The 25,446-nt window shown below is 31.5% G+C and overlaps 1 protein-coding gene across 4 annotated transcripts in view; it reads left to right on the top strand.

The window, feature by feature from the left end:
• The window catches only part of LOC105252481 (amyloid beta A4 precursor protein-binding family B member 1-interacting protein), a 189,263-nt gene that overhangs the window by 141,071 nt on the left and 22,746 nt on the right, over nt 1-25,446 (top strand). For 3 of the 4 annotated variants that reach the window (XM_011259865.3, XM_020027919.2, XM_011259864.3), the window contains one exon: nt 17,296-17,395. In XM_011259865.3, the coding sequence (XP_011258167.2) occupies nt 17,296-17,395 (100 nt within the window). Of the gene's footprint in view, nt 1-11,544; nt 11,676-17,295; nt 17,396-25,446 lie in introns of those variants that run through there. The other variant, XM_025409980.1, reaches the window with a different exon arrangement.

Here is a 25,446-nt window from a genome sequence, read left to right as displayed (position 1 = left end):
TTTTAAGTTCAACTGCCTCGTCCATGCCAATAGAAAGACTTTTCTCAATAGGAACTCTGACTATGTTAAAAAATAGAACCAGATTACAAAGTAAATCTTTAAAAGCACTAATGTGCATCAATTCCGGTGAAATGCTCTTCAATGTCTAAAATTTGCGAGTTTGATTTCTAATTTATAAAAATGTTATATTGTATTAATATTAAATGTTTTTAAATTTATCAATATAAATGTTTCTATTGAATAAAATTTTTTTAAATTCGTATATAATGTTTTTTTTTTTCAATTACAAATATAAATATTTTAGTTTTTTTGAGAACCAATAATCTTAACGAGACTAATAATTTTGACAGTCTTAGTCTTGGTATTATCTTGATAACTAATTAAAAATCTTATCTTGATCTCGTCTTGAAATTCAAGACAAGACAATATCAAGACTGATCTTAATATCTCGTGCAACTCTAGAAGGAGTTGGGGGCGTATCGTGAAATTGCCAGCTTGCGCGAGCTCATATCGTCAATTTAAAACGGGAAACACTGGGAAAAATAATCGAGAAAAGCGGGATGGAAAAGGGGACATTAATCAGTTAGCGGGGGTTTATAAAATAATTAATGACTTTAATTAGCACGGTACTACTTGTTGGGAATTTTTTATAAGTCTTCGACTCGTTTTCCCTTCGAGAAAACTTGGCTTCTTAGTTACTGGGTCACCGGTAATTAAATGACCAGCATAAATCCACACCTCTAAAGCTAACAATTCTATAACTTGAAACGCCATTTTTCATCGTCAATTATTATACTCAATGTCATTTAAAAAATATTACGAGGCAAAGTTTAACGATATAATAAAAAAAAATATTTTTCTATTAAATAAATAATGCTTCTAAAGAATGTCTTGTATCAATTAAAACATCCTCTCATTGCGAAAATATTATTTTTATTTTAATAGAGAACTGAGAGATGCGACTAATTATAAAAAAATAAAAGAAAAAGTCTTTTTTCTGTGAATCATAAACTCTCTTAATGAATGTTTTACGCTAATTGAAATGTGCTGGTTTTTTTATTGCGAAGTTATTATTCAGTGTTATTTTGTTTTTACGCAGGATAAAAATAGAACAATAAAAAAATTAAACAAACACGTTCTTTTAAAGAACAGTTTGACGTTTACAAAAATTGTAAAACACAATTCTCTCAGAATTAAATCAGTAATATTTAATTACGAGCTTGCACTTTCCAAAGGGTATAAAAATAGCATGAAAAATCTCATGCGTTATAATGCATGTACGTACAATAATTTAATATCGATTTAATATCAACATTTTGGATATACATAAATTATTTGTGCGCGAATATTAATACTGAATTATAATAAATAACGATATTAATATTAATATTGACTTTTTAATATTGAATTCTAATAAGCGATAAAGCTTCTATGAATATTATGAAACTAAATATATTTAATACCGTTATACATTGTTGATTATGCAAACATGACTGTAGATTCAGCTTTTTCATATAAACTGCAATATTTCATGTAAAATATATAAATATTGAACGTTTTATTTGTTAAAGAGCAATATAGGCATTTCATAGTTTTTATTGTATTTTACTAATAAATCTTGAAAATATCTCCAATATATTTTTTGTTCAACATGATGATTATTTTTCCAAGATTCTTCGAATCTAATATCATATGTAATTTTTAATTATAATTATCTTATTTATTATTTCTTAATAATATGATTTTAATAATTTTTTATATATTTTTTAATAATTTAATTTTTATAATTTCTCGAAGAATCAATTATTCAATTTATTTCATGGACTATTCAATGTCTAAAATTTATAACTGTCAGCACATATTCATATAAAATTTATATTTAAGAAGAGAATAGAGACAAACGAGAAAGAGCATATATTTAAATTAAATAAATTAAATTATACATTTAAATTAATCATCAATCTTTTACCTTTCTATTATATATTTTATTGTATTTTCTCTTTACATATGGTACATTTTTTCGTTAATATCTACCTTTTCCCGTTATTCCTCTTCCTTTGTACAAATATTATCTAACAATTTACGCTCTAACAAATAAATTAAACGTTCAATATTTATTTTATTCGCGCTCGCGAGATATGGCGATGACTCGTGAGCATTTTTATTATATGTCAGGCCGTGATAAAATCGTAGATAATGGACATCCTGTTCGCCATTGTTACGTCGAAGCCGCGAGGCATATGTAACGGTGCTTCGTCCGATGATATTTTCCTCATTTTCATGGGAGAAAAAAATGCGACTCGTTAGATAACCGGCTGCACTTTTTCTTTCGACGGAGAAACGGCGATGGTCGCAAAAGCTTTCGAACGAAGCCAATCTTAACGCTCGGCTTGTTAATCGTAGGGTGCGCAGGGAACGGGTGTTTGCCGGTTCAAGGGACAACCGGGCCCTTTATCACGCCGTTCCATAACGAGACGACTGCGAAGCCGACTTTTTATCGGCGAAGCGGCGTAACACGCCGCTGATTGTGAATTATCTCGTTACTCCTCGGAAAAGAATATTATATGCCTCGATTTCATATCTCTATTATACAGGGTGGCCCCGAACGGCCAGACTTTGAGATAGGAAATTATAGGAAATTTAATTCTGAACAAAAGTTTCCGATAAACGTGGGTCGAAAAATGCTTCCCTAAGAAGTTATCGCTTAAAAATATCTGAAGGAAGAGCAAAAGGTGAAAAGAAAATGAAATAAAAAGAAAACGAAACTAAATAAATGTCTTTATTCATTTTCTACTATTACGTGCTATTACTAAAATATTAGTTTAAAAAAAATTATTTTATTTTCATAAAAGGAAAAGATTTTTATTTTTTACTTTTATCGTTTTTTTTTCGAGAAATTTATTTAGTTTCATTTTCTTTTTATTTCATTTTCTTTTCACCTTTTGCTCTTCCTTCATCAGAGGTTTTTGAGCGATCTTAAGGAAGCATTTTTCGACCCATGTTTATAGGAAATTTTTTGCTCAGAATTAAATTTCCTATAAGATCTCAAAGTCTGGCTGGAACGTTCGGGGCCATCCTGTATATTTTATATCGCTAATTGCAATTATATATCTGGCAAGGAGCATGAATGGTCGATAAAAATTAGACGAGGAGATATCAGGAGGCAATCGAACGACAATCTAATGAATTCTTGAGCTTTGAAGAATAAACATTTTTGCAAATGATTGAAACATTAATAGTGCCCAAAAACAATATTATAAGGATCTTCGAGATATATTTTTCAGTCGCATCTCTTACGATTATCAGCTGATGTATGAAATTTAAATCCAGAAATGAATTAAAATCTAACAATATATTTAGTTTTATCTTTAATTTTTAAGTAATATTTAATTTTTACTTTTTAATAAACTATTAAAAAACTTACTTAAATAAACTATTAAAAAATTTTATATATGAATACACAGTTATCGGCTGATGAATTAAATTTAAATAAATAAAAAATAGATTAAAATCTAACAATTTAAATATTTAAATAGGCAGACTAAAGTTTATATAAATAATATATATTTTTATATTTAAATAATATATAATTTTATATAAATAATTCATATAATATTTTATATAAATCGAGAAAGGGCGGATTTATTTTTAGCATACAAGTACGAGATTAGTAATTACATATATCTTCTCTCCATAAATATTTCAGGATCAAAACGCGGCTTCCCGACCTCTTTTAATAACGTAACATCCCTGATTTTTTATCTCTCTATGAATGGAACGGGTGGATTTGCGTGTCCATTAGCCTTATTAAGACTAACGGTTATTTGGCCAAGATTACACTCTGCCGAAAGTAACTATGTTGAAATTAAATTTCTGTATCAAAGCGTGTTGTGTGATTATTATGTGTACCTGTCGTAAAGCGAGATCTGGGCAGATATTCGCTGTCGCGGAAATTATACATAATGGAACGAGCATCTTTTGCGGAAATTCTAGTTAGGAGAATTAAATGCAATTTTTTATGCAGTTGATACACGATCAGATGATTAATTCACTGCTTTAATTAATTTCGTAGATTTTAAAGATATCATATTTATTCGGTAAATTATTTGGAGAGCGTATTTTTTATTCTTTTTTATTTTTTATTTTTAAATTCCTAAAAATTGCACGATAATTTCGCGATAAGATTATTTTTTATCGATATTAAATATAGGGGCTCTTGAATTTGCAAATTTCTATTTTCACGATCTGACGTGAATCTTGCAAATGTACTTCTTGCAAGTGTGTAAATTGTGCTTCGTTTTATCTCTTTACGACTTCCATAAAATAATATCAGAAAGCAAAGCTACGCACTTTCCGCGGTTCTTCAAACACCGATTTATCAGAATGAATAGCCGGCAAACTCGAGATGGGATGACCGAAGCTGCGACCGAAGCGGAAAGATAAGGCACGAATCGGCCAGTGTACTCGAATTTCTCTGGGTTATCGTCGGATTGATCGAATAACTTGGAGACCCGCCATTTTTTTGCACAGTCAGATACACGCTCGTGGGAAAAGCGAAGTATCTCTTTCATGTAATGTAGTTGTACAATTATATTACATAAAAAAATATAACGTTTTTCTAATATAAAGTATAATATAAAATTAATTTAAAAATTAATTATATTATTTAATAAATTTTGTTTTAAAAAAATATTAAATTAAAATAATTATTTTTTATAACCATTATTATTACTTTTTGAAAATTGTTTTAATCCAAAATGTCATGAACATAAAATATCTCCATCTGCTTTAAGTAATAAATTAATTGATTAATTAGATTATTATATATCAATTAATGCTTATGAATTTTGAAATAATACGCGTCAATATATTTTAAGAGTTATTTGTTGCATTCTTAACATTAGGTGACGAGCAAATGACAAATTCCTGTTTAATAACTCACAATATGCTTGTAATTAATGACTATAAATTATTATATTTCTTCCTCTAATTTTAAGGACATATCTAATCACAACTAGCAACTTCCGGTCGTTAATGAGCCTTTTTATAAAGATTCATATAGACCCTTATTATTGAGATATCGAATGATGCACAACAATAAATAAAATGAGATACTGCGGGTATCTCATCACGATAGATAATGAGAAAGATCGCCTGTTCGAGTCAAGAATTAAATAATACGTTAATTATTGTAATTATTTATAATCGAAAATTCAGCTCATTTTTATTAAAAAAAAATATTGAAGAAGAAATAAATTTATGACGTTATGTTTAAAAAAAATAGACACTTATTCAAATATTTATTTTTAAAAAATTATAAAAATATTAAATGAAAATTATTTTGAAAAATTATATAGATACCTCTAACATGTAGAATTTTTTTCACATATTTTTCACATATTTTTTCACATACACATTATTAATTTTCTACACATGCTGTGCTACCAGTTGATTCGATTTTTTTTCCTTACAATTAGATGCAGTATTTTTGATGCGGGAGAAAAAGAATTTATCTCGGCCATACTTAAACGTAATAAAATAATACAACTCTGTCGGCCCCGCAGTCGTCCAGGAACGAATTAGCCGGCCATACGAATGCGGATGTTAACGAATTATTTTGATTGGGACTCGTCAGGATCTGTGCTGGTACCCACGTAACTAAGGGAAGCGAGCGACAAGCGGTTAGATCTCCGTCGAGCTCATCGGGGCGACTCGATTCTAGGGATTAGATCGATCTAATTTGCCGCACGGCAGGATGTTCCTCGTTCCCTCGCAAGGATCGCACGGTGATAAGCGGCGGAGTTGAAAGGAGCGCCGCTTCCGGGCCACGGGCTCCTGCGAATTTGTTGACGTTAGAGTCGGCGGATTAGGATTAGGATCGTCTGATGCGCGCGATTCCCGAATCAACTGCTCAATGGGAGGTTACATGGCTTCCATAATAAGGGAATGCAAATATAATTTAATTTAGATATATTCCAAGCTGCAACTCGAAATTAATCTGCAAATTTATCTGGAAAAGAAAAAATTTAATTATGGCAAAAAATCCTCTTTACGCTTCGTGAGATTAATGGAAACAATAAATCTGGTAATATAATAAAATTTCGACTAGGGTTGCATGAGATACCAAGATTAGGCTTGATATTGTCTTGTTTTGTCTTGAATTTCAATACAAGATCGAGACAAGATTTTTAATTAGTTATGAAGACAATACCAAGACTAAGACTGTCAAGATTATTAGTCTTGTCAAGATTATTGGTTCTCAAAAAAACTAAAATATTTATATTTGTAAATGAAAAAAATCATTATATACGAATTTAAAAAAATGTTATTCAATAAAAATATTTATATTAATAAATTTAAAAACATTTAATATTAATATGACATTTTTATAAATTAGAAATCAAACTCGCAAATTTTAGACATTAAAGAGCATTTCACTCAGGAATTGATGCACATTAGTGCTTTTAAAGATTTACTTTGTAATCTGGTTCTATTTTTTGACATAGTCTCAGAGTTCCTATTAAGAAAAGTCTTTCTACTAGCACGGACGAGGCAGTTGAACTTAAAATGTCTCGAGCCATTTTTGACAATGTGGAATAAATATGAACCTGACTTTTTTACCACTCCAAAATATTTATATCTGCACATTCCCTTGGAACTCGTAAATAGTTATTAATTTCTGTTTTCCATGAAATAGTAAATGTTTTTTTACTGTAAATGGACGGCATTTATATCGATTACATAGTAATAATTATAATTAAAATATAATACAATAGTAATAATTATTTCAAATTATATTACAAAAATTATGTTAAATATTATTTAAATAATTTTTCAATATTAGATAAAAAATTGTTAATAAAATCGAGACAAGACAATACAAAACGAGATTTTTGCTACCAATATTCACTCAAAACCAAGACAAGATTTAAATTTTTGAAAATTTTCAATACCAATACAATATTTTTATGAATATTGTCTTGTCTTGGGTCTTGTGCAATCCTAATTTCGACTTTACTGCAATTTTTAGTTCGTACAAATTTTACCTGTCATTTATATTGACATTGCGAGAATTTTGTGACCGACTCGTGTAAGTTCGTTTTTAATCTCGTCACGAAAGGAAGGTTCTTTTGCGGGAAATGACCGGTCGTTCTTTGAAGATTCTCTTTCAGTTTTCATTTCCTGTCCGTTGCTTTTATTTCGGAGACGATTGTGTCGCTTACATATATATTATACGGGCATTGTCCGCGAGACAACTGCCAAGATTTCACGCTTGTTCCGAGAGGGCCATGACACTCTGAGAAGCAACGTCTTATCTTTGAAGAGGCGCGATGACATCGCGGGTGCACGTGCATGTATCTCATCTCTAGTGCATCGTACATTGTGCGAAGAACCGACGAGTGGCGAATATTGATGCACATGTATGTATGTGTGCGTACGTCTGATACATGTACGTGAACAACGCATACAGGATGTATATAAAATGTCGCATCTTTGTCGCGTCGAGTCTTGGAATTTAAACTTGGCAGATCGCGGAAGTCAATTTAAAATTAAATTAATTGATCGAAAAAAATGTATTACATAAAAATAAGGAAAGTAAAAAAGGAAAAAAATAATATTATTAATTTAATTTAATTAATTAATTATATTAGTGTAATTTCTTATAGCTTTTTTTTTTTCAGAAATATTTATCGCGTCACACAAACTTTTGAGAAAATCGAGAAGTTAAAGTTGTGAAAATAATTATATTAATGTATTGTTTATATTATGTGATATACTCTAGAGGATTTTTATTCTTTTTCATATCCTTAGAAGAAACTTTTAATTCTCAAAAATAATTATCGCTAGATTAATAAGAGATGGAGATGAGATTTAAATTAGTAGTCTTCCTTTCTTCCTCTTTTTGCAAAAAATTATTTTACTTTAATTGTGGGATCTCTTTCATCTCCAAAAAATCCTCTGCAAATCCCATTTTATAAAACAATTTTACTAAATTTCAGAACATTAATCAATTTGAATAAATACAAATTAAATACGAATTAAATATGAATTTTTTTCAATTTCAAATTTATCGACAAGTTCTTGAATGAAGATTCTGATAGCTGGTTTTGAGATGTCCTGTATACACGAATCTCGTATCGTCATATCGGATATGCAAAAGACCGATGTCATCGCGACGTATGTTTATTCCTCTAAACGTGTCTCATACACGTACGGTCGACGTCGCGAATATCTCTGTCGAGTAACGACAGATTCAGTCTCCTGCATCGCTCAAACTGACCACATGCAAGGGCTGTTTCAACAAAGTTATTATACACGTGCGGAACTATTGTCAGACAGCAATTAATTTCACATTGCGCTATTTAGTATATGTCATGTTTTGCGTGTTGAACACATTATATACATATTTCACATCAATATTAATATATTTCTTTTTAATATAAATTATTTAATGTATTTATTATTTAATATTATTATTTATTATTTATTATTATTTAATATATTTACATGTATTAGAGACACATCTGTAATAAGCGTATAAATAAAATAATATGAACGTATTTTCAAAACATATATAACTCTTGCTAAATAAAATAATAAATTTAAATAAAAAATAATGAAACTTGAGATATTACTTGTTATAAAAAAATATAAATAATATAAAGAATATAATAATATAAAAAAATATAAAATATATTTGATAATATAATACGTAAATAAATAAAGGTACAGATATAATAAAAATTTTTATTCGAATATATTAATAATTATAATAAAATTAAAAGAATTATATTTTGACATAAATAAATGTTCAAAATTAGAATGCCGAGACTTCTTTTGAAGTTTCAGTTGTAAACGATAATCTTATTTTCGCCGATAAAAACAAATATCCCGAGGAAGGCTTCTTCGAAGTCTCTCCTTGAGATATTTCGATGTTAACATGCGGGAAAAATCGGAGCTACATTTAGCGTTGAAGACTCGCGGAGGATACGCGTCTCGGTTTCGAATCGGACTCGTTTTTCTCGTCGCTCGCAAAACGAGGAGCGCGAGAAAGAAAGAGAGAGAGAGAGAGAGAGCCCCCGTAGGGAACGTCGTGGCCTCGGCAACGAGTCTATAATTACCCTTTTCCCTTTGCATCCTTCGTTTCTGCCAGGTTTCTGGGATTTGTAGACCAGAATACGCAGCCGCGTATTTTCAGCGAAACTGCGTGCGCGAAATATCGCGAATCTTGCGAGTTTTTCAAAAATCATGGATATAAAGTCGTTTTGAAAATTATCGTCGTCGACGACGATAATTTTCAAAACGGCCTTAAATACGTCATTTGCAATATATCGGGTATATTTGATTAACAGATATATTGCGTTAATTATTTCGTCGAAATGTCAATAAATTCGGGAAACGGTTCGCCCCGTTAAAGATTCGTGGGACGAGCGATGGGGTGGAAGAAGTACAGTATTGGCAATCAACGCGAGAGAATTCATCCACCCCCGCGTTGATCGAATACGCACACATATAGGTGCACGCACGGTGCAACAGTGCCGACAATCTGCATAAAGCCAAATTTTCATGAATTTAATTGTAATGTAATTTGATAAATCTTGTTTATATACACCAAATTTTTTTATTGATTAATATCTGAGAGACTTCTCGAAAAAATTATATATAAATAATTGATATTCATGACACATTGAATTAACTTATTAATTATTAAATTATTAAATTTTTATCATTCCATCGATGGGTTGCTAATATAAAAATATTGGCAACCCATCGATAGAATGATAAAAAGTTGAAATAAATTGCTTTATACTCGAAATTTTGAAATTGCGTTTAATTTTATATATATTTTTATAATTTTATATGTATTTTTTAAGATGGAAATAAAATCTATTTTACTAAAATTCAAATACCATACGTTTAAAAAAAATTTCATTTTGTGTAAGAGATATAAATACCTTTTTTTACGGACGAAGAAGAATTAATTGGAATTTATAGAAGAAAGGTATATACTGCACGCATAATGTACGCCACGCTAATTACATACCTGATATAATTATCGTACATCGGTTGGCAACGCTGCACCTGAATGACCGTGCATCGAATTGCCTCGCTCGACATGCCACCCTTTTCGACCCCGGGTCGTCGATGGTTAACTCGGGGTTCCACCTTCTTGTTACGCGATTGCTGCAGGGGGTGCGAATGCACGCAATCGGGGTTGTGCGAATAGGACGATCGGTTTGTTCGCGCCAGGATAAAATGGTTGACAAAGGATGGCGGAGCATTCGTTATTAATACAAATAAAAACAGGAGGGATGTAGCTCTTATTTTTAAATAAAAAATTGAAATAAATTGCTTTATACTCGAATTTTAAAATTGCGTTTAATTTTAATATATTTTTTAAGATGGAAATAAAATATATCTTACTAAAATTGAAATACCATATGTTTAAAAAAAATTTCATTTTGTGTAAAATACTTTCTCAAAGCGAAATAAAATAAATTTTTATTCTATATATAATACTTTCTTAAATTAGAAGAAATAAATCGACATTACTCCCCCTACACTAATGACACAAAAAAAGTTCACAGAGATTTTGTCCTTAATAACGAGAGCCCGTCAAAGCGGAAGTAGCCTTATTCCACTCTCGAAAGTCTACTGGGTCTTGAGAATCTTCCGAGGGGGGACTCGAAAGTTACTCGAGAGCAGGGCTCTTTGAAAGTCGATCGAGGGGGCAAAAAAATCGGAATCTTCGGGCGCGGAAGGATCGCCGACCAAGGGCAAGTGTCCCCCGACCAGGACGATGCGCGGAGGGTCCCGGTGTTCCTGCGGGAACCGACGGAATCGATAGGCGCGCAGGCGCACCGCGCGCCAGGAATCACGCGGAAAGAGAGAGAGAGAAGCGACGAAGAAGAGGGTCCTCTCTCGGCGATGGGAATCGGGAGGGCAAGAGCGGGACGGTGGACCTCCACGTTGAATCCCTCGCGGATCCGCATCCAGTGCTCGCATCACGACGACAGCCGCGATACCGCGTCCGTCCGCGCGTCTCCAACCGTCCATTTCTCGTCCAGCCTGCGGATGCGATCGACCCCCGGGGTGAACCATAGGAAAGCCGACGATCAAATCTCTCGACGTCACCGATAATAAAATAGACCGACAGGCACGGGAGAGAATCGATCAAAAAATTGCCTTCAGATATTTATACATATATTTATTCCGTAGACTCAAAAAAGGGGAGTCTGGTCGCTCAAACAGACTTAGGTCAGTTGAAGGATCATTGTAGAGTTAAGGAAGAATCGGATATTTGGGTTCCTTGGTCTGATCGAGAGAGAACTTTCTTCTCTTCTTGAAGGATATACTCGGACTTTTTCGTTGGTCCAGAGTTTCCTGACGATTCAATTATCGCAGCAGCACTATTATCTTTGAGACATGCTTAAACTACGTCGCGAATCGCGCTCGCTCGGAGTAGACGAGGATGATCGGACAATGTCTAGTGTCAATAAAGCCGTCCACGTGCGACGTTCTCACAGTTTCGTCCCGGAGACGTCGAGGAAGACGACGTGCGAGATTGAGGCCGAGTGAGAGAATTGCAGAGGGAATAATAACGCAATCGCGCTTCCACCACCTGCCAGATGGACAGGCTATTCCGATGGAAGAGCCACAAGACGCAGGAGGATGTGAGTATCTAAAGATTGGAATTTGCATTAGATTATGCGAGCCGCATAATAAGGATTCCGAAGAGAGGAAGCCTCGTCCCACTGGATAATAAATGTAGGATAAATTTAAGTGTAATGCATATGTATGGGAAATACTAATCCGAAAATTATCCGAAGGATGTCCTAAAGATGCCACCAATTTTAATTGATTCTTCTTCGTCTTGCGAAATATTTTATTATTTAGAAAAGTTTTTCAATATCATCGGAAAACTCCTCCCATTTATCGCTATTGTAAGACTGATTTACAGGGCACATAAAGAAAATATCTCGTCAAGATAAAAGAGAAGAAGCTATAGGACCGGATTAAGGATGTATTGGACGGACCGTCTGTCTCAAAAGTTAATCCAAAGTATCAAAAAATTAAAGTTGAGCAGAATACGAATTCTAATTGATGAAAAATTGTTTAAAAGTCACGAAATTATACTTCAAAGTATTCTTTAATATAAATAGGTCTTAATTTCCAAGAAAATGCTTGCCACGTTTTATCATCAATATTGCGTCAAACCGATAATCACAGTTATTTTTTAATAATAATTTTCAAACGAGCAAGTAAATCGTTTTAAAACTTTGTGGGAACATTTTTACATGTATGAAGAATATAATATTACAAAATGAAATTTTTATCATTGTTTTTTTATAGTTTGTGAATAATTTATTACCTGTCTCTCGAACGTTTATATAAGATCCTACGTTAAAATCGCAAAATTCAAAAATTAATAACTTTTAAAGGAGCAAATAAAAAAATTTGAAATAATTCATGACGATTTAGAATGTCATTAAGAATGTTAAATTAAAAATTCACGGCGATCTCATTGATTGTAATATATCTCCAATACATCCTTAAATAAAGTGTCTTCCCACTTTATTTCTCGGGGAAACTTTTTTGGAAGATATTATCATTTTAGAAGAAAGGGAAGGAGTTGGAAATAATCATGTTGGAGGCAGGATAAAGTAAAAGGAAAGATGGACAAGTGGAAATGAAGTCGCTGTGAAATCTTACTGACTAGGATTCACCAGAGGGCTTCCCCCGGGTTTAAAGACGCGGAAGACATGTAAATATATGAAATATATGAAATGCGAAACAGATATGGGCGTAACGTCCACGGGTTTCGCGTTACAGGAAGAGCCTTATCCGTGGGGATCTAATTGTTGTGGCCGAATGATGGTTAGCGGGTCGTTCACCACACCCACACCCACACAAGCCGAACTCCCATCGTCGATACTTGACGAAGAATCGAAACGAAACAAAACGAGTCGCGCACAAATAGAATCTGAAATCCCCCAATTGAAGAGGATTTGATGGGGACAGCGAAGTATTCATGAAATTCGCCGAGAAAAATGCGCGGAAAATTTGAAAAAATTTTCATCAGCGAGAAAAAAATCTTCGGGAGAGAGAACATCCGATTATTAATCGCGATTTATCCGATTATGTACTTGTTGTCGAAATATATACGGCTTTTCTAAAATAAATAAATACCGTTTGATAATTGCTACACTGAGGAATAAATTATCTCGAAATAAAAAAATTTTAGTTAACTCAAGAAAGCTATTTATTCGGTGGGTACTAATCACATATTTATTTGTATTAAAACGTCTGTTTACTTAAATTAAGTATTTATTTACATATGTTTAAAAAAAATGTATATGCTTAAAAAAATATAATTTTTAATTAAATATTTTTATTTTAATTTTACAAAATATTTATTAAAATGCATTTTTTATTCCCAAAAATTTTAAATTTTTTAATTTTAAAAATGATATATTTAATTTAATAAATTATAGTATATATTTTACGAAAATAGTATTTAAATATAAAAAATATATAAATAAAAATAATGTACTTAATATAACATACATATTTAATTAAAATTAAATGCTTTTGCTTAAATGCAATAAACAATTCCTTGCATTTAAAACAAAAGTTTCAAGAAAACAAATTTATTTGATTTAAAAATTTTTTTCCTCAGTTCTACATATTTTTTAAATTTATATAAATTTCCAATTTTTTTTAAATGTTTCTTTTCATAATTATTTCAGTTATTGTAAAATTTATGCGTATATCGATAGTAAATTATCGATTAATAATTAATATTTTAAACTTTTGCCGCTTGTTGAACATTTTCCGGGGAAGTTTTCAGTATCTCTCGCAATTTTACGAATTACATCAAATGCAACGATTTTACGAGCCGCAATTGAAATCGAACACGTTATAAAATATAAATAATATCGTGGAGAGCTGTCGCGCTTGGGTTTTAAACCAGACACCCCATATTTCAAATATTCATGGCGAAAAAAATGTACGACTTCGGGAGTAGCTACACATCTTTGAATATCTATATTTAATTTTTTTAACTTGTCCAAAATTTGAGAAAAAAATTTAGGAAAAAAAATGTTTACCTTTTCCTTACATTAGATTGATGATATTTTTAGTGTTAATATCCGTTTTGTAAATTTATTCTATTTGTCAAATATAATAAATTAAATTAAATTAAATTAAAATAAAATAAATATGAAAATAAAGAATTAAATTAAAATAAAATAAAAAATTAAATCAAAATAAAATAAATAATTAAATTAATTAAAATAAAGGAGGAGAATTCTTCCCTAAAGATAGGAAGGAAATATGGAGATATGTTTATATGAAAAACTCCCTTTCACTTTCGACAAAGCATCAGCTCCTAAGATTTATCACACTTATCTAGAAACACCCTGTGTATCTTCTCGCTGTTTATAATTTTTTTTTTTATATAAAGCAATCTATACATGGCGGGTTTCCGTTTGACACTAAGGTCTATTTACATTGTAGTCGAGCTGGCCAGTTCGCACGTTAAACCTAAGTGACCCAGTATAGTCAATATAACCAGTCCAGGTCGTTCACTTCATTAGGGTTATCGATGCATGCCGACCAGGTTAGTCCGCATAAAGGCGCGATTATAGAAGGCGCGTTATTATCCTCAGAAGCGGCAAACTTCATCGTCGCTGGCACGATTTCAACGCGCAGAACGTTGAAAGGCAGGCTAATCAACTACGTGTCGCCGACTCGCTGATAACATAAAGGCTACTTTATTTTTATCTCGCGCGGAAATAACTGTTAAAAATAAAATTTTCACCTCTAATAAAAGTCAGAAGACGAGTCGAAGTGTACATCGAGGATTTTTTTCCTCAACATTCACTTATTATTATTATTAATTCATTATATTTTTTAAATAAATTAAATTAAATTAAATTAATTAAAATAAATATGAAAATAAAGAATTAAATTAAAATAAAATAAATAATTAAATTAAAATAAATAAAATATGAAGTATCCGAATCAGATTTGTTGATATAAATTTTTTTTTTCTTTGACGAAACCTTAAAATTGCCACGACTACGGGAAATATTGGCTAATTCCGGTTTCTAAAAAAAAAAAATAACGCAAATGCATTAATTACTCCGAAGATTAATTATCACGATCGACGAGGATTAATTTCCAAGTAGATAGTATCGCGTCTCTCTTTTCTCTCTCGATTAATCTTCTGATAAGCCAGTCTAGTGAAAACCGGAACATATCACCAATGTTTTTTACATCGAAAGATCTCGTTTACACAAGCCGGATGAAAAATGAATCGCAAGTCAACATTATTATTTCAGATATATACCGCTATGCATAATCAGGTTATTTGAAAAGTAAACCGTGTTTAACATTCACGATGGTATTAAAAAATTACCTTTTAATATCTCGCAAGAATTAAACACCTTCCTGTCGTTTAATAAATTAATTGAATCATCGAGGAATAGGGTTGCATGAGATACCAAGATTAGTCTTGATATTGTCTTGTCTTGTCTTGAATTTCAAGACAAGATCAAGACAAGATTTTTAATTAGTTATCAAGACAATACCAAGACTAAGATGTCAAGATTATTAGTCTTGTCAAGATTATCGGTTCTCAAAAAAACTAAAATATTTATATTTGTAAATGAAAAAAAATCACTATATACGAATTTAAAAAAATTTTATTCAATAAAAACACTTATATTAATAAATTTAAAAACATTTAATATTAATACAATATAACATTTTTATAAATTAGAAATCAAACTCGCAAATTTTAGACATTGAAGAGCATTTCATCCAGGAATTGATGCACATTAGTGCTTTTAAAGATTTATTTTGTAATCTGATACTATTTTTTAACATAGTCAGAGTTCCTATTGAGAAAAGTCTTTCTACTGGCACGAACGAGGCAGTTGAACTTAAAATGTCTCGAGCCATTTTTGACAATGTGGAATAAATATGAACCTGACTTTTTTACCACTCCAAAATATTTATATCTGCACATTCCCTTGGAGCTCGTAAATAGTTATTAATTTCTGTTTTCCATGAAATAGTAAATGTTTTTTTACTGTAAATGGACGGCATTTATATCGATTACATAGTAATAATTATAATTAAAATATAATACAATAGTAATAATTATTTCAAATTATATTACAAAAATTATGTTAAATATTATTTAAATAATTTTTTAATAGATAATTAGATAAAAAATTGTTAATAAAATCGAGACAAGACGAGATTTTTGCTACCAATATTCACTCAAGACCAAGACAAGATTTAAATTTTTGAAAATTTTCAATACCAGTACAATATTTTTACGAATGTTGTCTTGTGCAACCCTACCGAGGAGTTTTCAGTTAATTAATTAAAATAAAAAGACAGAGAGAACGAGGGGGGAGATTTGATTCTATTTGACACATTATTCGATCGGAAAAATCGACCGAGAAAAATAGATGAAATTTGAGAAAAGTCCTTCATGGAATCCAATGATCCCTTCAGAAGCAGCCATCGTATAAAATCCATTTCTGTCCCTTACATAACACACCGTTATCAGGAATTATTCGGCGGAAATTGGGTAAGCGAATTCAACAGCTTTGTACAAATCACATTCAGCGAGAACGAAACGCGAAGGGTTCTCTCGAACGGATCGACTTGAACTCTCGAGGCGATGAGGTCGAAGAAATATCTGCTTTGCTTCTCACGCGGATTCACCTTGAATACCGCATTTTTTCCCCCAGTACGATATCACATTTTTCAGCTGATTCAGATATTCGGAAAATATACCCGGCGTCTCCGCTTCATTGGAGCCAAGTGCAAAGCAGAAAAAAGTAGCATTGAAGTTTACGCATCGAAGATATTTTGATCATTCTTATCTTGTGTATTTAAAAAAACCTGATGACATTTTTAATGTTAATATCTGTTTTGTAAATTTATTATATTTATTAAATATAATAAATTAAAATAAATATAAAAATAAATAATTAAATTAAAATAAAATAAATAATTATAAATAAAAATAAATAATTAAATTAATAAAAATAAATAATTAAATATAATGAATAATATGTTAAATGTCTTAACGCGTTACGTCATTAGATCATTCGAATGTAAACAAAAACTTGGACATTTCTCGCTCGAGGAACTAGAGATAATCATAGCAGGTCGTTGCCCTCCACCCTCGCTTAACGTACTAGGGCAGATTGAAGTTTATCGGTTGCAGCTCGGTTGAAGCTAACATGTTTGCTATCCTTCCTGTTGCAGGGTCTCGACAACGTAAGCTCGGCGACCCTCAGGCCCTTTAACTCGGACATCAACACACCGAGGATCGACAGCTACAGGTTCTCGATGGCGAATCTCGAAGGTAAGCTCGCATTGAGGTTTATTGATCACCCCGGGCTTCCGGAAAAGACGCTTTTTTTCTCCCGAGCCTCGACTTTTGAACGACGTGACACTGACCACTCGAGTCATTCTCTCGCCGCTTTTTTTCTCTACGTTCCATTTTCCGCGCTCGAGTAAATGATGGAGATGACGGTGGCTCTCGATCGATCAGCGTCACAAGTCTAGGATATTGCACGAGATATCAAAATTAGTCTTGATATTGTCTTGTCTTGAATTTCAAGACAAGATCAACACAAGATTTTTAATTAGTTATCAAGACAATACCAAGACTAAGACTGTCAAGATTATTAGTTTTGTCAAGATTATCGATTCTCAAGAAAACTAAAATATTTATATTTGTAAATGAAAAAAAAAATCACTATATACGAATTTAAAAAAATTTTATTCAATAAAAACATTTATATTAATAAATTTAAAAACATTTAATATTAATACAATATAACATTTTTATAAATTAGAAATCAAACTCGCAAATTTTAGACATTAAAGAGCATTTTACCCAGGAATTGATGCACATTAGTGCTTTTAAAGATTTACTTTGTAATCTCTATTTTTTGACATAATCAGAGTTCCTATTGAGAAAAGTCTTTCTACTGGTACGGACGAGGCAGTTGAACTTCAAATATCTCGAGCCATTTTTGACAATGTGGGATAAATATGAACTTGATTTTTTTACCACTGCAAAATATTTATATCTGCACATTCCCTTGGAGCCTGTAAATAATTATTAATATCTGTTTTCCATGAAACAGTAAATGTTTTTTTATGTAAATAGACAGCATTTATATCGATTACATAGTAATAATTATAATTAAAATATAATACAATAGTAATAATTATTTCAAATTACATTACAAAAATTATGTTAAATATTATTTAAATAATTTTTCAATATTAGATAAAAAATTGTTAATAAAATCGAGACAAGACGAGACGAGATTTTTGCTACCAATATTCACTCAAGACCAAGACAAGATTTAAATTGTTCAAAATTTTCAATAACAATACAATATTTTTACGAATATTGTTCTTGTCTTGGGTCTTGTGCAATCCTACGTACGTTGCTTTCTCCTCGCGAAAAGAATGCAACGCGGACCCCCGCGGTGCGTAAATTTTATCAGAAGCCTCCTGAGCGAGAAGACTAACGAGACACATCGGATGATACAAATCGTCCCGTCGTAAAAATTTATTTCGGCCATTTTTCCCCTCGGAATTTATAAGCGGCCGCCTGCTCCTCTCGATAACGTCGTTTTGGTTTTTCGGATATCTCATCCTTTGATACATATTTTCCACAATGAGAAATACTTCCACACTCAAGCCGAATTTTTTTGTAGAATTTTTAGTATAATTTTAACATAATTTTATTTTGATCATTATTATCCCAGCAAACATCAAGTAACATTTATATAATTTCCCAATATAAATGGTTATATAACATGTTATATAACTGTGTTATTTGGCTGTGTTGTTTGCTGGGATTAATTTAATTTTATAGAGATATTTAATTAATATTTTGAACAACTTTTTTTATATTTATTTTATTTTACTTTGTAGAAAATAATCTCACAATCATCACTCCTGTTTATTATACACGTCACGACTCTCCGCCTTTCGGTTTCTGTTCTCGTGCTTCTCACCCTCGCTTTCGCCCACGTGCGAATATAACTGCGCGAAATGCGATTATAAGAGAAGCGGAGAAACGCCGGGAGATTCTCGAAAGGATGTGCGTGCGATCTCTATCTCTTCTCCTCTTCTCTCCGTCGTTGCTGCTCTCGACTCATTCGTTGCACAGAACTCGAGGGCGGACAATCGATACGATGATATATCGTGCATTCGCAAAGATCGAAAGTTTTATACGTGTGTACAAAGCGGCGGATTCCGCATCGCAGGGGTGGGATTATGTTATTTTTGCCTCTCCAGCACTTAATGATTCATCTGGGAACCATAATCCGAACCCCTGAGCAAGACACGCGTGCGATCTCCTCTCAGTATCACACAGCGGAGATTCGATACTCAAAGATTTACTCACCCGTTACATTTCCAAATCTGTGAACTATAGTACACTTTCATCCTATTTGAGAACGAAATTTGAATATTATTAAAATTTTTACATTTAATATTATTAAATATTTTTATATTTAATATTAAATATTTAAATATTATTAAGATTTAAAATATTTAAAAAATAAATAATATAAATTTATTTACACTTTAATGGGAATGTACATCCCAAAAATATATCTTCATCTTCAATATTCTAACAAAGTGAAAATTTACACAATTTTACGCCAAAAATTTACTTCCTAAAATTTTTAGCAAGACATGTTTGCCGAAAGATATGATTTTTTTTACGCAAAAATAAAGACAATTTTCATCTTTTCAAGTCCTTATTGTCGCGAGAATCGCAGGATGCGAGCATCTCTTGAGAAGAATCTCTCCTCGTCGGAATTCTCTCTCGTTATGGTATTTTCAGGGCGTGATGCTCGGATTTCGTGACGCGTGAAAAATCGCGAGACGTGCGTTCAATTATGGCGTCCTATTTGCCATGCGTGGAATACTTAATCGATCATCTCTTGCATTAAAATAACACGCCAGACGGGCGTCGTTTCAATCCGCGCAAAGATTACATCTTTCCTATTTTCACACTCTTCTGACATTCCTTAGATAAAGTGATGACGAACGTTGACAACTCGATTCCGAAAATTCCGATTTAAATTATGCACAAATCCTATGATTATTTATATGATATATGCATCATATATAATTCGATAATAATTTATAATAATTGATATTTATCAGAGATAATTCGATAATAATAATTTCTAATGATTTATTTATTTATTTTTTTAATATATAATTGTTCCATAATAGAATGATATATAATAATAAAGATATATAATACAAAATGTGTAATTGCATTAATATAGTCTTGAAAAAATAAAAGATATATATATTTGAGATTGTCTGTCTGATATATAATTTTATAATTTTTATAATAATTTTTAATGATTTATTTATTTTTTCTGTATAATTATTTAAGAATATAACGATAAATACATGTAATAAAAATGTGTAATTATATTAATGTATTCTTGAAAATGAAAGGCATATATTTATAGAGATTTTCTATTAACCTGATATAATCTATCTATGATTTAAAATTTCTACAAAAGATTGAAATATGTTTAGAAAGTTTCAATATTATGTTTAGATGCAGTGTGTATTACTTTTCAAATCTATATATTTATAATTTCATATCACGCAACACTTTGCGTGTTTCTAATTTCTCTTCAAAAATAATTGAATCTTAAATTTTCGCCATTATAAACTTTATCCAATAAATTTGTTAGAGGAAGCACACTGATTTCACGCAAGGCGTGTATTGAATAAAGATGAAAAAAGTTCCATCGGAAGAGATCCATCTCAAAATATAATATATAATGAATCTCGACAGAGATAGAGACGTGCAACAAATTTCGGTCGCCGTTCTTTATAGTTCCCCTCGCTTTCACAAGATCAGGGACATTGTTCGAACTTCAACCTGCCGTCGTTAAACCGATATTGCAGGCCGTGCATTCCGTAGACGGACGGATGAGAAACAACACCGGCTGTAGACGGCAATATCCTTTCCCGTCGTCGAGTGCCATTCTTTAAATCACGGCGAATCTATCCCAAGTCACGCTATAAAACGCCCGTAAAACGACATATTACAATAGCATTCAGAGGACACGTGCACATGCACTTAAGCGGCGTCCAGACGATCGTAAAAGACGCGAAATCGTAACGTTGGGCTCCGCTCTTGATCGTAATGTGATTGCGACGAATTAGAAAGCTTAAAATGGAAGTTTTCAATTGACAAGCCAACACTAGTGGTCAGAAGATTTTTTTTTTAATTTTTTCTCTCTGATAATTTTGCTCTTATATCGTACACGGTAAAAAACATTTTGTATTTCTGTTAAAATTTTCTCGTGTCAAAATTTTTGTGTTAAATTTTTAACATACTCTTATGTTAATATAACATATTATCGTTGCGTTATTTTGACATTTCTGCGTTGAGTTAATATTTACCGTTTCTAAGAGTTAAAACAACACAATTAATATGTAAATGCACGAATTTTTGATGAAATATGTTATATGTTAAAATGAACAGATAAGTTGTGTTATTTTTCTCTCTATAACAGTTTCCATATGTTAAGTCGACATATCTCTTCTGTTATTTATCATAAAAATGTAAGAATAACATTTTCTTTTAATTAAATTTAACATTATAAATATGTTAATTTAACGTAAACTTTATTTCCAGATAAAGTTTAAGTGTTACACTTTTGTGTTAATTTGTAAACATATTACTTGTGTTATTTATTTACATACTTGCCTTTTGTTAAATTAACATTAAAATTAGAGTGGATAAATTGGGACATGTGAAATATGTGAAATATGTTTAACACAAAATTTTTTACTGTGCAGTTCTAATCCTGATGGTAGTCAAAACGTCGATAAATCTCCCAAAAAAATCAGTAGATAATTCAAAAGATAATTCAAGCAGTCTTGAAAAAGATTGTTACACCAAGCAACACTGCAATCGTTTCAATTGAAATAGTCTAGTTCGATCTCTAATTCTTTTTAATTTGCATTTTTAGAAACAATTAACGAACAAACATCTTTGAATTATATTTGTTTAATTCTTGTAGTGGCTTATGTTGTCCATAAAGGATAGCAGTGTCCAAATGATATCCAAATATCCAATCAATAATCTGTCAATTAAGCAAGTTGTGAGAAATGTGTTTAAAATATATCATATATTTTAATTTTTAATTATTATGTGTTTTAAATTTTAAAATGTTATGTGTTTAAAATATATTTTATGTATTCAATGCCTTAACAAATTATTTATTTTAAATATTAATATAAAAAATATGCAATATTAAATATGTAATATATATTTATATATTTTTTATTTTAATTTTTGATAAAAAATATGCAAGTAAAAAAATATTTATTTTACGAAATATTTATTTTATTTAATTTTATTAATGCATTAGCAAATTTAGAAACTTAAGTGGCTCTGTATTTTTCTTTCGTATGAGTGAAGAGCACGCGTACAATAAAAAAAATTAAACAAATTTAAACAAATTTTTTTCAAAATATTCTAAATATTTCTAAATATTTCTAAATATTTTCTAAATATTTCTAAATATTTTCTTTATATGTTAATTTTTTTTAAATGCCTGGAAAGTCGGGAATTTTTTATAAGCTTCAAGTAGACACCTCGGAAGCGAGAATGAAAATGAACCAGTCGTGATTCGCTAACTATATTCGCACTTAATTGCAACGTGAAATTTTTAAAGATACATCGGAAAGACATGTAGTACATACATATAATCGGCACGAGAGCGTTTTTATCGCGTGACGCGATAATTATAGGAGAACTATAATTAAACCAGTCGTAACGATAATTAAACTAAAATAGAAATGTGTATATCGGGGCAATCGAGTCAATCCACATTTTCGAGTTATGTGAGGTCGTTTAAATATCGATAAGGCGTTTTACGCTGGAGCGAGGCTCGTCGATTGCGGGAAAATGTTTAATGCATCGCGGCCATTCACGGTTCCTTTTCGTTGGTTTTAAACGCGGCTCGTGGTTTTATTGCTCGCCATGTCGGAAACGCGCTCATTTCAGCGTTTCCTCTCTCGAACGACCAGCGTATGAAGCTATTGCGCACTTTGCGACCGCTGTATATGTTAACCGCTACTCGTTAACTCGCACTTTTAACGCTCGCTCCTGAAAATTCAATTTGTACGACTTATCAAAATTTAAAAATAATTATTTGCGCTCCCTCTATCTCCGCCATTTTTCAATCTTTCGCAAGATTCAATTTGTCCTCCAATTAATCGAAAAATTGATAATACTCCCGCGCATTCTTACGATGATATATAATTTATTCGCGCGGAGAGAAGCTTAATTATTCGTTAAACGTGCGCTAAGAGTAAATTATGCGTCGCGTGCCGAGCAGAATATTAATTTATTTATGAGTCTTCAATAGCCGCGAACTCGGCATCACCGATGAAAAAAAAAAGAGAGCGAAATCTTCAGAACGAGACGGTTATTCTGAATTATGTAAAGATAATGCAATAATGACCTCTCCGATGATTTTCGAAGCAGACGAGGTTGGTCGAGCGAATTTATTAAATAATTTATTAGAGTTTCTTATCCCCGTCGTGAAAATATATATATATATATTTATTAAATATATATATATTTCCGTTCTATATTTATTTCTTCTGTCTGTATATATTATATAAGTTTTCATTATTTTAATTTTATTTTAATTTTATTTTTATTTTATTTTTATTTTATTTTTATTTTTATTTTTATTTTAGATATTAATATATATATACATCATCCCACGAAATTCTCCTTAATAGCAAGCGAATTTTAATCGAATCTTGTTTTTCGAGAATGTAATTTCTTGCAATTTTTTTCTTTCTTTCTTTTCTTGATCTTGTATTGCATGCATCTTGCGCCATTTTAACGGCTCCTGCCAAGTTTCAAGAATCCAAGATAGAAAGGAGCGTGTCCGTTAACGGGATCAATGTCGACGAACGCATCAATCCTTTTTGCTCGCTCATAAATCATATCAAACCTTCGAACCATTCGTCGTTTCCATTCGCTCGAGCGCAAGACATCGCGATGATAATTCTCGTCGAATGAACGCGATACGTGTGTGTGTGTGTTTATATGTGTGTGCGATTATAGAGACAATTGATGAGATCACTCTTTAAATTTTCCGTGAAAATTCTTCATATATTATTCATTTAGCAATATCGAAAAAAAAAATAGAAATCCCCTTATCATATAAATATATTCGATTGATTCATTAATTAATTAATAAACGGATTCTGTTAGTGTAATTTTTAAATTAATATTGTGATATTATAATCTCTCGAAATAAATAAAGCATCTCAAAGTTTATATAAAAAAATATGATTAAATAATAAGTAAATTCGTGAGATATATCATCATAGCGATTACGAACGAGCAGGAGAATGCCATTGTCTCGTCTGACATTTCTACTAATGTCACCGTTTAATGTCTTCTCTCTTTAAGCCACCCCCGCATCATTCGCTTCCTCGCACAACTCACTGAATATTCACCGAGACTTCTCGTCTTCCCTCCTCGTTTCGTTCCTTTTCCTTCTCGTTTCCTTTGTGCGACGCTCGGATGACTTCACCGCGCTACTTCTCTCGCTATTTTTGTTGAAAGATGTTTAGAGTGACGTTTCTTCATTGGATCGAAAATATCGAAACGTCAAAGTAAATAAACCTTAATTTTAATATAAATTATTTGACAAGAAAAACATTCAAATAAAATACAAAATATTATTATTTAAATATTTAAAAGTTATCAGTTTTCAGATATCAAAAAATTTTTTAAAAATAAAAAAAAACCGCTGTATTTCCTCTCATAATTCCAAAACTTGACAGTTGTTTTTTTTTTTTTAATTAGAGTGATGCATCGGGGCTGCTTCTCCCGTAGAAAAAGAAACTTCGTGTCATCTAATTCAATGATATATCACGCTCGTCGAAATTTTACTAAAGCGCGCGACAAAATGGCCGCCGGCGCCGTCTATTTTCTCGGGATTTGCGAACACCATCGCGAAATTTCCGCGAAATTCTCCAATTCGACGTCCACGTTATATTCTCATTCGAGGCTCGCCTTAGCTCGGATTGTCGCTCGTTGATTCCTTCTTGAATCTACTCTCGTTTTCGGCAGTTTCTCTACCGTGTTCGCCGTCTTCAAGGGAGAATAACCGCCAATCTCCTCCTCTTTCAGCGCTCTAATATATTCTCTCTCTGAGAAATTGTTTCTCCTAATCCAAGGACGCCAAGTCGTCCGAAAATTGAAAGAGATATTGAGGAGCCGCCAAGACGACATTGTAATTTATCGCGATGAAGACTTATTTTTTAGGAGACTTTGAAACAATTTTATATTTTGTAGACAATATTATAAAT

The sequence above is a fragment of the Camponotus floridanus genome, unplaced genomic scaffold (genome assembly GCF_003227725.1).
Source record: "Camponotus floridanus strain SB8 unplaced genomic scaffold, Cflo_v7.5 scaffold3, whole genome shotgun sequence".
NCBI lineage: Eukaryota > Metazoa > Arthropoda > Insecta > Hymenoptera > Formicidae > Camponotus > Camponotus floridanus.
This window is presented reverse-complemented; position numbering and strand designations above follow the sequence as displayed.